The sequence below is a fragment of the Muscardinus avellanarius genome (genome assembly GCF_963383645.1).
Source record: "Muscardinus avellanarius genome assembly, chromosome: 3".
Classification (NCBI taxonomy): domain Eukaryota; kingdom Metazoa; phylum Chordata; class Mammalia; order Rodentia; family Gliridae; genus Muscardinus; species Muscardinus avellanarius.
Window position 1 is genome coordinate 165,929,527 of NC_137788.1, and position 14,691 is coordinate 165,944,217.

Below are 14,691 nucleotides of genomic sequence, written 5' to 3' on the forward strand. Positions count from 1 at the left end.
AGAATGAGGAAATTCATTAGCCAGATTGAAACTCCAAACCCAGTTCTTGGTACAGTGCTATGTTCACTTGATAATTAATAGATGCTCTTGAGAAGAGTAAATACATAGGACAATAAAGCCAAGTGTTGTTTTTGACACCCAAGAATCTCCTAAAAATTAGGTCAATTTTTTCAATAAGATCAATTTCAATAAATCCAAAGAAATGTTTCAATGAAACAGACTTTTGGATTTGAACATATACAACAGAAAGGTAGACATTTGATGTAGACAAACAGATTGGCCATGGCCACCTCCCCCCATCTCCCTAGTCCAATCTGCTGTATTCTCTGCAAATCAGGAGGCATACCTCTCCACTTCTGACTTCTTCCTAGTCCATTCTCAGCTAGCATCCACGACAACCTCTAACAAAACACACAGCTCACCATGACACTCCTAGTCTTAAAACCCTCAATTTGTTCCAATGCAATTGGCAAAAACAAGACCATTTTCCTTACAAGGACCTCGTGAACCCATAGCTCACCCTCCCATGAGCCTCCACTCCCTCTCCCTTGCTCACGAGGCCATCGAGGCTCCTGATGGTGCTCAGTCTCGTCTGCTGTTTCCCGGGCTTCTGTAGCCACTTGCAGGAACCCACTTCCAGATCCTCCTATGCCCAATCGTCCCCACACTTGCATCATGACTTAAATGACGCCTGAGGTTCCACCTCCAAGCAGCCTCTCACTCTCACAACTCAGTTCATACTTTATTTTCTTTAACACATCTTTCACTGTCTGTTTTTTATCTAAATGTTTTCTGGTTTTTGTGGAACATAATCTCCACAGACAAGCATTCTGTCGATCTTCTCTCTGTGTCACTGTGGGTACAACAGCTCCTGCCCAGAGGTGGAGGGTGCTGCTCAGTGGAAGAGTATATGCTTTGTACAAGCAGGGCCCTGGGGCCCAAGCCACAGAACTGAAATCAAGAAACACAAAACATAAAAGAGAAAGCAGGAAAGAAACTGTGATAGCCTACAGTGTGTGCATCTCAGTAAGAATGCTTTAGATAAATTTGGGGATCAGGGAATCCACTCTCCTGTTAGAAAATGAAGTCATATCTTTCTTTTTTCCCCTTCCCATTACGGAGATACGTATCATCAGGCCACCAGAATGCCTTATCCTCCACTCAAATACTTTATCATGGATTCTCTGTAGGGCGAGGGGCCTTGCATACTAAGGGCCTCTCATTTACAGCAGAACTTCCCACTCCTTGTCCCTGACAGCCCTCCCATCCCACTGACAGAAGCCACACTCTTAGAAGCCACTCGTCACGTGTTGACGCAGTCAGAACAGAAAACACATCCTTACACAGACACCCCCGAATCTGCCTTCCTGAAACTTTTGTAACAGGGACCCGCTTCTGACCCAGGCACCTAACAGATGGATTGTTTCAAGTTGACATTATTCTTTCTTTGTCCTCTCCTCCTTTCCTTCACCCCCTGTTATCAAATAACATGTTCTTTTCCATTTGCTGACAGAAGGGGACCCAGCACCAGTGGCTCTGAACTGGCAACTCAAGGAAGATTTGGACATGAATTTGCTCCTTCTGATAAACACCGCAGCATGAATGGGAGCCTGTGGATCTGAGTAGGGACTGACCTGAGGAAGACCTGGACATGAATTACATCCCTTCTGATAAGACACCAGCAGGACCCTGAACGGTGACTCCTAAAAGGAATCTGGTTCTTTTGTGAGAGGAAAATCCAGGACTTGTTCCTGAATGTTTAAGTTCACTCATTTCTAGAAAATCAATACTTTTCTTTTTCTTCTTTCCAAAGGCTTATTCCAGTTATTTCATTTGGAAAATTGAGGCAGGCCCTGGATCTGGTAACACTGACCCTGTCTCACTGGAGTCTGGCCACACAGAACCCATCAACTTCTGAGTATTCTCCTCTAGCTGTTGGGAAATCACTGTCTTCCCCCTGACCCTTCTGTTCTCTATGGAAAATGTCCCCAGAGATTTAATTATGCATCACTTGACATGATTTTATGTCCCTCATCTTCTCTGAAAGCACAGCTATGGAGTGTGGAGATGGGGTCATCATGCTGTCTCGCCCAGGGCCTGGACACAGCCCCCAGCCACGCAATGTCTCTACCTGCTCTCTCACAACAAGCATGTCAAGTGACACTGTAAGTCAAAGCCATTCAGTCACCAAAAGGTAGTACGAACATCAACTGTAACCTCAATGCAATCGAGACTCCTGATGAACCAGTCTGATGGGTCACGACCAGCAACAAGTGTCCACGGCAGCAAGGGTGCCTCAGGTGGCAGGGCGCACCTGCTAGGGAGACGCTGGAGCTGCAGCACGCCTCCTGACACGGATGTCTTCGACACCGAATTACCAATAAAGAATCAGAATGCTCCTCAAATGGCAGAAAATTGCCGAGATGCAGAAATGGCCTGCTTGTAAAGCCGAGATCCTGATGGAAAATGAGTTTTGCTCTGACTACCCAGGGTCCCAGCAGTGGAGCTACTCAGGCGTGATGAAACATAGTTTAAGAAAATTGCATCTCTGTGTCTGCTCTCTTCTTGCTGAATGGACGGAGATGGGGAACATTTGTTTTCTTATATTTCAGTACAGCAAATAGACTCTCTTAATCAGATTACAATGAAGAACTGTCTTTGGGACTGAGGGTCTCTTTGTCCCTGTCTCCTCCCTCTCCCTCCCCCCCTCCATGACGGAAATATTTGAAGAAGGTACATCAAGAATATCACTGAGGCCTTGAACAGGATGCTAAATAATGACAAAACCTAACACAAAATGAAGAACAGGGAAAGCCAGACACGGGTACACACAGCTTTCAATCTCCAGCGTGCAGTTCTGCTCGTCCAGCGGGTATCTTCTGAGGTCCATCATGCACGCTGCGGTGGTGGTGATTCTGAAACACACAGAGTGAGGCCAGGTGTTAAAGACAGGCTGAGGAGCACGTGGGAAGCACTTCTGGAGAGCCGGAGGGAGCCCTTCCCCAGAGCCACACCACGGGGTCCATCCCTTCCCCAGAGCACACGGGATTAAATACCTTTTGTTAAAATACTGAGAAATTTGCCGGGCGTGGTGGCGCACGCTTATAATCCCAGCGCTTGGGAGGCTGAGACAGGAGGATCTCACAGGTTCGAAGCCAGCCTCAGCTACTTAGTGAGGCTCTCAGCAATTTAGTGAGACCCTGTTTCCAAATAAAATATAAAATAGGTCTGGGAGTATAGCCCGGGGGTAAAAAAAAAAAAAGCCCCTGAGATCCACCCCCAGTACCACCAAAAACAATAACAAAAAAAACTGAGAAATTTGAGTGACGAGAAACTTAAAATATACTAGAGACTGTCTTTATCAAGACAAACAAAAACCATGTTATTTTCTTAAAATTTTTAGTTAACAAAAAGTGTATATATTAAGTCTACAATATCAAGTTTTAAAATATGTGTACAATTGCAGCAACCAAAACTTTAATCCTATAAAGTCAGCCATTCAATCTTACTGGCTGTGGATAGCCAAAGGTTTCTGAGGATGTTCTTACCTTCAGCTTTTGTTGTGTCCTTGGCATTGGCTCTCTGGCCTCTCTAGTGGACTCTGTGTGGAAAAGCTGCTTAGGTTGAGTCTTACTTCTTTTATTTTCCATATGAACTGTTAAAGTAGCCGTATGCCCATAGGCTACACGTGAGAACCGTGAACTCTTATTAGAGTTGTCTGTTGGGTTGGAGTCTAATACTCCAGACTTTTTCCACCATATGACCATCTATCCTTTCAGAGAGACTATTTGGCTTCTCTGTTATTGATTATGGATCAAAATTCAGTGGGATAACTTCCCTTGGAGACAGTGAAAGCAGTAGAAAAAGATTATATCATGATCTGAAGACAGCTAAGTCCCCCAACGGCAAAGAGTAAACCCTACAGTGGAGAACAACACGCCTTGAAAGGGGTCCCCTGACTACGTGTCTACAGTCCTGGTAGGGGAACAGCCAACCTGCTCAAAGTTGCCGATGGAAAGGCAGCAACTAAGCCACCCCGTGCCATCCTATTTCTTCAGAATCCCACCTCCTCCCCATCACTGTAGAAGCTGAGTGGAATGGTTGGGATTCCAAATCGAGGAGAGCCAACCATTAGCGGGTTAGGGAACTATGATACGGCCCGAGTTGAAAGCAGAGCAGGTAGAAAAGGATTTTCTTTCATGCACATAACTTATACTCTGAAGGTCAGAGTGGAAGTGGACCTGAGAAGGAATGGTTAAGAGGCTGGTGAGGATGGACGAGGAGGCATCACAAAGGTAGAGAAAATGCAGAGCAGACAGGTGAGGGGACAGCAGCACCTGTGCCCCAGCCCTCTGCATCTCTGGGAAGCAACATTCTCAAAACTTACACAGGAGTTGTTCAACTGGTGAATCTGGCTACCAAATTCAGTGGTAGAGCATGAGAAAGAAGAGGGATTGATGCCTTTTCCTGAGATGTTAAAGTTGCCTCAAGACTCCCCAAGGGCCCTCCAGGGGCCTTTCTTGTAACCTGGTATTCAGCTTTTTCTAGATAGCTTTCATTGTGAATATAATAGAAAGTGGTTAAGACTTAGGAGAACATGAGCAGGTTCTGGTCCTATTGACACTCCCTAGTCCAAAGAGCTGTAAGATACCTGGATGTGCCACTTCAGAAATACTTGTCTCCCTTAAGTCAGGTCCTAAGGGAATAATGAATAATGTGTGTCCTTATATCAGTGTCCTTTTTAAGGACAAATTGAGAAAAGCTTGTTTGCTAATGGCTAAGAGGAACAGTTAGGAGAAAACATCAATGTACTCAGGCAGATGGGTCAATGTGAAATTTTTCTATACAAATAGATACATGCACCGTGCACACATATACTCTATGACCCAGTCCAGTGGAGAAAGTGGCTTTCATCCCCCCCTGGGGTCTTCACACTTCCACTCATCCTTGGCACCAAGGGGTGCACGGCCTTCCGTGATTCAAAAGCAACACACAGCAGCATTGCCATGTTTCTCTACAGCATCTGATTTTCTAGCCAGCTGAAGCTCCAGCCTAACACATTTCAATTCTGGAATGTCTTATGGCAGACTGACAACTCAACTTCCACACAAGATTCCCATGAGCCTAGAAAAGCAAAAGCAGAATAAAATTCTGCTAAAATCTTACATTTTTTGAAAAGAAAATGACTGACTGAACTATTCAAAATTTTAAATTTTCTTGCATGTTTTGGTATCTAATCACTTGAATAGTGAATAACTGAGATTATTATTTGTTATTGGTTTTTAAAAATGCTTCCCCAAATCTCACACACACACAAACACACACACACACACAAACACACACACACACACACACACACCCCAGAAACACAATCAAATTGCTTTGGGGCGCCACATGCAACAGTCTCACACTCATTGTGACATTATGTAGAGTACTTCTTGGAAAGCATTGGAAGGGGAAGAGGAAGCTAAAATACGCGGTGACAGTCTGCCCTTCGTCTCACCAACTACTGCTGGTAAGATTTGCGCAGATCTCTCCATTTTAGTACAATACTGGCCAAATTGAGGAATAATGTAGAAACATATATTCACTACTCTTCTGCCTTTGAAGAAAACATACTTAGCCCTTTCATGGTGAAGAGTGAGACGGAAGATACAGCTCATGCTGCTAAAGGCAACAGAAGAAGAAAGAAGAAGGTTCACAGAAAGGCACGGACAAGCGGAGTGCGGGGCAGCCAGGGGAGGAAGAAGGCTCTGCATCACGAAGCAACTCCTTTGGGAGCCACCAACCCTCATGCAAAGTGGCCAGGCCAGGGCAGGTTGGAGAACTGCCACTCTGATGACACTGGGAAGCATCTGGGTCCCACTGTGCGATCTCAACACTCACACCTACATACCGATATTTCTGCGGAATAATTTTTGTGTGCCTCAGGAGATCACTGACATGTAGCTCCATTTCCACAGTGCTTGCTGTGTTATCTGAGAACATGAGTCTTGTTTTTAAGGAATCAAATTTGACTGGGTGAGGATCTCTGCAGTATCATTCTTCAGCACATCAGCAGACGCTTTGCTGCTGCTGTTTTAATGACAAACAATACTGCTTAGCATCTCTAAGGCTCAAGTGTGTGCTGCCGACAGAAAACTAGAGAAATGCATGGCCATGTGGTAGAAAAGAGGTCTGTATTTTATATGCCCTTTCCTTGTAAATAGTTACACTTCAAGGATGCTGGAAGTAGAAAGTAAATCAAACTAAAGAAATAACAACAGAGGTAGAAGTGAGAACAGAGGTCCTGGACAATGCTTCAGAGACCGTGCTGACTTGTCACGTTGGTGTCCAGGACCCAGGTCACATCTGTACTTTACGTAGCACAGTTTGAGCACGTGCTCAGGGTCAACTCTATGCCAAGCTCCTGAAGCATACATGCATTTAATGTCACAACAGCAACCATACAGAGGTATTATTATTCTTTTTTCCCACTTTTCAGAAGAGCAAACAAGGCTTAGGAGAAGTAAGTAGGCTGGTCACATTCTCCATGGCACTGGGAAACAGCCACAGCACTCAGATCCAGGTAGCTTGAACTCTGTACCCGACTATGTCTTTAACAGTTACTTTACCCTAAAAAGAACAAAATGGATTCAACTATCAAGCGTGAGGTTTTTGTTTTAAATAAAAATCAATAAAGTAGAGAAATTTGGTAGATGATAAGATCGATATTTATAGATCATATGCATAAGAATATTATGAGTATACACACAAAATATTTATTATACAGTAATAGTCTCATTTATATATGTCTATATATATGACAAGTTGGAAATATAGAGAAAATAAATGTTCTATGTACTATTCATACAGTAACTCTAGTAAAATTTAATCCAGCTTCCTACCCATTAGAGAAAACTTTAATAGATCATCCTGCCTTTGGAACAGCACATACCTAAAGATAAATTTGAGAGTCAAAAGTATAAAAATACAAGGAATAAATGGGAAGGTTCTACAGATAAACCTATCTCCAGCAAGCTCTAACCCGTATCATGAGGCTGCTGTTGACCGTCTGCAAACCATACTTGGTGTCCTTTCCCTGCATAGCTGAGTAAGGAAGTCAAGACTTGAGCTTTTAGTGTGTTAAAAGGTTTTCATTTTGTCTCAATTGTATTGGACTTGTAAAATATTTTTTTAGGTAGCAGAACTTCTATTTTTAAATATCCACCAATTTAAAAATCATAAGGGCAGATGCAAACTCTTCATGTGATTGCGAAAATACGGTTTCTCTACAGACCACCTGGCGGGGGCTCTGTGGGAATGTTGCTAGCAGCTGGTTAGAAAAGTGTTTACTCTTACAAATATTTGTCTGAAATGTCCACTTCTTATATGAGGTATGAAAAGACTCTTTATCTGTTTTTCTGGGAGCTGACCATGAAGAGAGTCAGGGATTGGTTCTTACAATGAATTAAGTAAAGTGCACAATCTCTTTCCCTATTTATATAAATCTTCTCAATTTACCATAAATACTACAGAGGGAAGATTAAAATGCCCAGTATATAGGTTTATTCTGCTGTCCCTGGATGTCCTATTGTATGGAAACCTTGACCAGCTTTCTTAGAGGCCTCCGGACTAAAGTGCCTACTCCTCAGTCACTGCTCACCTTGCCCCATTGTTACGCTGAGCACCAACCACAGCGGGGGCATCCACCTACCAACCAGCTGGCCCCCTGCCAACCCCCACGCAACTCCTGAGGCAGAGTCCTCAGTCACCTGCCTAGTGCCTAGAATACCACCAGAGCCTGAAAGTGCTGTCTACCCATGGGACAAATGACTGGAGAGTCAAGGACCAGGCACAGGCAGACAGCGCGAGGCTCAAGCCAAATTAGAAATAGAACGAGGTAGCTTGGCCTTTCATGGCTTTAAGGTCACAAATATAAGAGTCAGCAGGAATGTCTGCCCTCCATCAAAAGGCCCCAGTAGGAGCTCTGGCCTTGCATGGTTCCTGACCCTGCAAAAGCCTCTGTGGGCTGTGAAAGATACTAAGGTAAGTGATCTCTGTAGATTCTTATGTCGCAAAAAATGAGTCCTGTGGAATTGAAGGACTGAATCTTGCAGAATTGAACACAATGTTAATGCCACCCATGAGCCTTATGGCTTTCACTGCCATGAAGAGCACAGTAGAATGCACCTTTGAGGGAGTGCTGGCCTGTGCATTACAAACTTGTTAAGCTAACAAGACCTGGAAGCAGTTGAGTGGCATGTGTATGACACCTACAGGTTGCCACCAGCAGCCCCAAATGTTCAAGGATGTGGGCCAAGGGAGAGCACCACAGGCAAGCTCTTTCTCTATGAGTAACAATTTAGCTCTCTGCGAGTACTGTGCAGCGACTCACTCATCCCCAAGTACTAGGTGTGTTGGGTGGCAGAGGCAGCCATCATTTCTAAAAGGATACAAACTCAGATGCTAAAATTAAGTGCCCATATCAAATAATGTAGACCAAGTGTTTCTATTAAGTAAGAGTTTTCAGAAACGTGGAGAAGTTACATGGCACATGCCAATGTGTCAGGTATCCCACTCTGAGTTTTGTTCTACAAAAGATATAAGAAATACATTTACAGACTAGTCTAAAGTTGAAGATGTTGCTGGGGAAATCATCATGGTCACTTGAGTATACTGACAGCCCCAGCCCACTCCTTCCCCTTCTCAGGACCCACTCTCTTCCCCATATCAGTTGTAATTCTTTGCACTATGAAGGTGCAATCTGCTCCATCTAACTGTGGGCTGATCTTGTAATGTGCTGTATTTGGTAGAATGGGTGGAAGAGCTGTGTGGTAGTTTCAAGCTTAGGCTCCACGAAGCATTTATCCTGTGTTTCTGGTCTCCTCTTCTGCTTCTGCCATGCCCAGATGAGTCTGCTGGTCCTAGCAGGAGAGTGGGCAAAGGTCTGAGGTGAGCAGTCATCTTCTCAGAGACTGCCCCAACGAGCTAGTGGGCTATGTACATCCAGCCTGTGAATGAGCAGCCAGAGTCCGCAGAGACGCTCATGAATCACACAGACACGGGAGCAACAAGCACTGTAATGGCAGGCACCGAAGCGTCCCAGTTGTTTATTACTGAGCACTCTTGTAGCAACAAATAGCTGATACAATAGTCGACCCTCGTAACTGCGTGCACAAGGGAGCACACACCAGCAGTAGGAAGGAATCACTTCCTAAGACTTCTGAGCAGTGTCGTCGGTAGCAGAGCCTTGAGTAGACAGGGTGTCCCTACCATAGGAATATGTTTCTATACCCGGGCGTCAGGAATGCAGTCTTTGTGAGATGCCTTGTCATGTGGGGCAAATGAGAACAGCCTGATGTTCCTTCTCTTGATTTGCAAAAAGTAACGGGATGGTAACTGTACAAAGTCCAAAGCTGGCAGGAACGGTGAAAACCAAAACTAAGAAAAATACCTGTGCTTCTAGAGCACCTGCCAGGAAAGGAATTGTGTGGGTAGGTGGATCGAGAACGTCTTCAGTTTCCTCAAGTTTAAGGTTTAGCCCTTGGAAGAGGAGGGAACTTGAAGCAGTCAGGCATGCACTGTGAGTTTTCCCAGCTCTGTGGCTCTGACTGTGGCACCGGGGATCCTCACACTCAGGAACCACACTGTCGACAACGGCAGCTACTTAGCCACACCTGACTGTCAGCTTAGACTCTGAATTAATTTAAACCTAATACAACAGAAACCTCAGTCCCTCTGGCACCCCAGCCACAGTCCAGGAGCTCAGAACTTACAGTGGCTGACTGGTAGCTGCCTCCCTCGCTACTGAACCTTTCACCGCACAAGGCTAGAACAATAGCTCTCGCCCTGTGTGTCTCTGCCCATCTAGACTCAGTGAATGTGGTTAGCAAGAGGTACTCTAATGCCTTGTAGGGAACACTCACAGCTGGAGGGCGCTCTTCACGCTGGGTGGAAGAGACTCGACTCAAAATAGGACAGGTAGGGTCTGACTTCCTAACAGTAGGGGAAGGACCCACCCTAAATAAATAGTAGACCCGACAAATGGAACACATGAACCTGGTTCATGCTCTAGAAGCTAAATCTTTCAATCTGAGTGTGAGACTGAAAAGGTCAAGATCGTCCTGCCCTTGTTGTCAACAGAAAGCCACTTTGTACCCATGTACTCCCCATACATCCAGGATAAGCTCTGCGAATAAAATGAAGAGATTAACCTCAGAACACAGGTAAGCACAGAAAGTGAACACAGCAGTGTGGGAGCTCTGTGGCTTATTACCAAAAGAGTGGAGGGGTATGCCTCCTTGAAACCAGAAAGGAGCCTGCGTGGTGGTACGCAGGTTGTGATCCCAGCCCTTGGGAAGCTAAGACAGGAGGAGCAGGTTTGAGGCCAGTCTCAGTAGCCTAGTGAGACCCTGCTTCAAAATAAGATAATGAAATGGGGCTGGATGGGATGTCGCTAAGAGGTAGAATACCCCTGGGTTCAAACTCCAGTATAAAAAAATAAAATAAAATTCGGATGCATGTGAAAGTGTGGAATAGGCACGAATGCTGAATATAACGTGCTAAGCAAAGCAGGCCAGGCAACGGAGAACGAGCACCGCGTGATTCTGCTTGTGGGAAGCACTGGCAATAGGTTAATTCGTAGCAACGGCAACTGGGGATCACCAGGACCGGGGCACTAGGCGTAGGTGATGCTGTCTAATGGACACACAGGTTTTGTGGGCGGGGATGTTTGGTGAGAGTTGCACAATGTGAATGTGCTTAATGCCCTTGAGCCATCTCCTTAAAATGGTTAAAATTATAAATTTTGTGTCATATATGTATATCACAATCAAAGCATGTATAAGTTTCATGTATAATTTTTGGAAATTCGCCATCTCCTTTCTACTCAAAGTACAGTCCCTAGTCTTGCAGCAACATCACCTAGAGACATCATCTGGGAAACGCAGAAGGTGCAGGCCATCCCACATGTGTGACTCAGACCCTGAACCTTCACGAGGCTCCCCAGTGAACTGTGTACCCATCACATTTTTTAAAAGCTTCTCGTGTCATCGGGTAATGTCCAGCCATGTCAGTTCATCTGTCTTTGTCTTCAGGGCCCATTTCAGCACCACGCCTGAGGCTGCAATTCCTTGCTGCTTCTCCCTGGGTTACGGCTTCCTCCTTCTGTGTATGCCTTCACTAGGTTGTTCTTAAGTTCCCTGTTTTCTCTTCATTATCTTCTCTCTCTCTTCTCATCTCCCCCTCCTCCTCCTTCTTCCTCTCTCTCTCTCTCTCTCTCTCTCTCTCTCTCTCTCTCTCTCTCTCTCTCTCTCTTTCTCTCTCTCAGGATTGAACTCAGAAGCATGCCACTCCTGAGCTATATTCCCAGCCCTACTTTATTTTTTTTACTTTGAAACAGGATCTCACTAAATTGCTGAAGGTCTCATTAAGTTTCTGGGGCTGTCCTCAGCATGCAGTACTCCCATTCCAGCCTCCCAAGTGCTGGGGTTACAGATGCACGCTGGGGTTACAAGGCTCGGCTTTACTTCATTTTAAGGTTATATTTTGCTTTGCTTATCCATTCAACTGCTGGTGTATATTTCAGTCATTTCTATTTTGAGTATTGCAAGGAATGGCACATGGACGTTTATGTCCAGGTGTCTCTGAGTGACTTCTGTTTCTTTTGGTATATGTCTACAAGTGGATTGCTGCATTATCTATTTACGTTTAAAATTTGAGAAACCATGCCAGGCATGGTGCCACATGCTTGTAATCCCCGCACTTGCGAGGCAGAGACAAAAGGATCGTGCAGGTTTAAAGCCAGCCTTGCTGGCTTAAGAGACCCTGTTTCCAATATATGTGTGTGTGTGTGTGTGTGTGTGTGTGTGTGTGTGTGTGTGTGTCTGGGAGTGTAGCCCGGAGGTAGAAGGGTTCCATCCCCAGTACCACCAAAAAAAAAAAAAAAATTTGAGGAACCATCACTCTGCCTTCCAGAGTGACTAAGCCATATTAAATTCCCACCAGAAATCCCTTAGGGCTCTAAACTCTCCACAAATTTGCCAATACTTGTCCTTCCCCATTACTTTTAAAAACCATGCTTATGTACATGAAAAGGTATATCATTGTGGTTTTAATTTTCATCTCCTCAAAGGCTAATAATGTTGAACATATTTTTCTGTGCTACATGGCCATTTGAATACCTTTTGTTGGAAAAATGTATATTAAGGAACTTTGCCTGTTTCGTAACTGAGTGGAACACTGTTGGCTTCTAGGAGGTCTTTCTATGTTCTGTACATCGACTCCTTTCCCGATACATGGCCTGTGGGTTCTGTCTCAAGGTGCAATTTGCTTGTTCTGTCTGTTGTGTTCTTGGATACACAGAACTCTAATCTGGAGGTAGCCAGTTCGCTACTTCTTCTTTTCTTGCTATGCTTTTGACATCATATGCAACACTCACTGATAAATCCAGTACCATACAGCTTTTCTCCTTAAGTTGCATAGTTTTAGCTCTTTGCTGTTGAATCCATTTTGAGGGTTTTTTTTGCATATGGCCTTAGATATGGGTCTGATTTCACCCTGCCTTTCACATGTGTGTATCCAGTAATTCCCAGCTCTGTTTGTTGAACAAACTATACATTAGCTATTGAGAAATCTTGGCACCCATACTTCTAGGAATTTGTCCGTTTCATCTGTGTTATCCAATTATCTGCATTATAATTGTTTGTAGTATTATCTTATAAACCATTTTATTTCTATAAACTTGGTGGTAATTATGCCATTTTAATTTCTGACTTTATTATTTGAATCTACTATTTTTCTTAGTCAATCTAGCTAAAGATTTGTCAATTCTGATGATCTTCTGAAAGGGCCAAATTTTGCTTTTATTCATTCTTCTATAGCATTATTATATTGTCTATTTATCTCTGTTTTGTTCTTTATTATTTTTTCCTCTGCTATGCTGAGTCTGGAAATTGTGCTCTTAAATTTTTTATTTTTAAAGCATCTTAAGGTATAAAGGTATATAATTAATTAGAGATGATTCTTCTTTTAAGTTATGTATCTAAACATGTAATTTTTCCAGCACTGAGCATTCATAAGTTTTGACATCATTATAGTGCTGTTTCTACTTCCCTTCAACTTTGTTAATTTTTGGTTTACATGTCTTGAAGCTCTGATATTTGGCATATATATGTTTAAAATTATTATATCTCTGTGTCAATTAAACCTTTAATAAATGTATGTTCTTCTTTTATATCTTTTGTTCAAGTTTTTGACCTAAATTTTTTTCTAATATTAATATAGATACCTCATTGCTCTTTTGCTTACTGTTTTTATAAACTATGTATTTAAGCTCTTATTTTTAACCTATTTAGATCTCTGTTCAAATTTACTAGTAGATCTCTAGTCTGAGTTTGTTAATTTCTTCTTTTTAGAAGGGTTATCATTGGATGGTGATTTATTTTTAGCCCTTTTGCCAACCCTTAGCTTTTGACTGAATTATCTAAACAATTTATGCTTAAAGTCATCCCTGGTAAGAAAGGACTAACTATTGTATGTTCTGCTTTCTGTATGTTCCATAGCTTTTTTCTCTAATTTTTAAATCTCTTTTTGCTTATTTAATATTTTTGGAGTGGCACTATTTTATTCTCTTCTCATTTTCTTTGTATGTATTCTATGAAAATTTTCTTTTTGGTTACCATGTGGAGCATATTTAATACCCTAAAACCATAACAATGTGATACGTATTTATATGAAATCTCTAGTTAGCTCTGTATCCTATATGTTAATTTGCAATTGGTCTTTTAACACCATGTACCCAAATAACATGGGTTTAGAATGATTTTTATGCATTTATTTTTAAATTATGTACAAAATTTAAAGAGTTATAAGCAAAATTACAATGTCTCTTATTTATCTTTATTAGAGATCTTTCTATCTTCACATGCCTTTTAGTTATTATCTACTATTCTCTAATTTTACTATGACTCTCTTTAACATTTCTCTTAGAATGGGTCTAATAGGAATAAACTCTTCCCAGCTTTTGTTTATCTTGGAGTATCTTAATTCCTCCTAATTTCTAAAGAACAGTTTGCCAACTATAGAATTATCTGTTGGCAGCTTTTGGCACTAAACATATTAAATATAGCATCCCAATGTCTTCTGGCCTTTAGAGTTTCTGATGAAAAATGGGCTGATAATCTTTTTGAACAATGCTTACTTGTGATGGGTCACCTTTTTCTTGAAATCTTTGAGAATTTCTCTTTATCTTTAGCGTTTGAAGCTTTGATTATATTGGTGTCTCTGGTTTTACCCCAGTTGAGTTCCCTGACCTCGGATTTAGAGGTTCATGTCTTCCATTAAATTTGTAAAATTTCCATCTATTATGAAGTTCTCTTTCTTTCTTCCTCCTTTTACCTCCTGAGAGTCTTACACTTACTGAACAGATGTTTTACAAGACTCTCAGGTTCTGTCTCTTTGTCTTCTTCCCCCTTGCCCTCAGATTCGGGAGTTTTAGTTGTCCTACACTCAAGCCTATGAACTTTCTTCCGCGTGCTCAAGTCCAGCGTCTCAATATGTGGTTGAGACTCTTCTGTGCATTCTACACTTGAGTTATATGTTTCAGCTTCAGAATTTCTGTTTGGTTCCATTTTACAATCTTTATGCTTTTATTTATTTTGTTCATTTTATTCACATGTAATTTTCTCTTTTCATTAGTTCTTTGACCAT

At 42.5% G+C, this 14,691-nt stretch overlaps 1 protein-coding gene across 2 annotated transcripts in view; it reads right to left on the reverse strand.

Annotated features, from left to right (window-relative positions):
• The window catches only part of GABRB3 (gamma-aminobutyric acid type A receptor subunit beta3), a gene marked incomplete at both ends in the record, with an annotated part of 211,799 nt that overhangs the window by 27,418 nt on the left and 169,690 nt on the right, over positions 1–14,691 (reverse strand). For both annotated transcript variants that reach the window (XM_080692596.1, XM_080692595.1), the window contains one exon: positions 2,833–2,915. In XM_080692596.1, the coding sequence (XP_080548722.1) occupies positions 2,833–2,915 (83 nt within the window). The remainder of the gene's footprint in view (positions 1–2,832; positions 2,916–14,691) is intronic.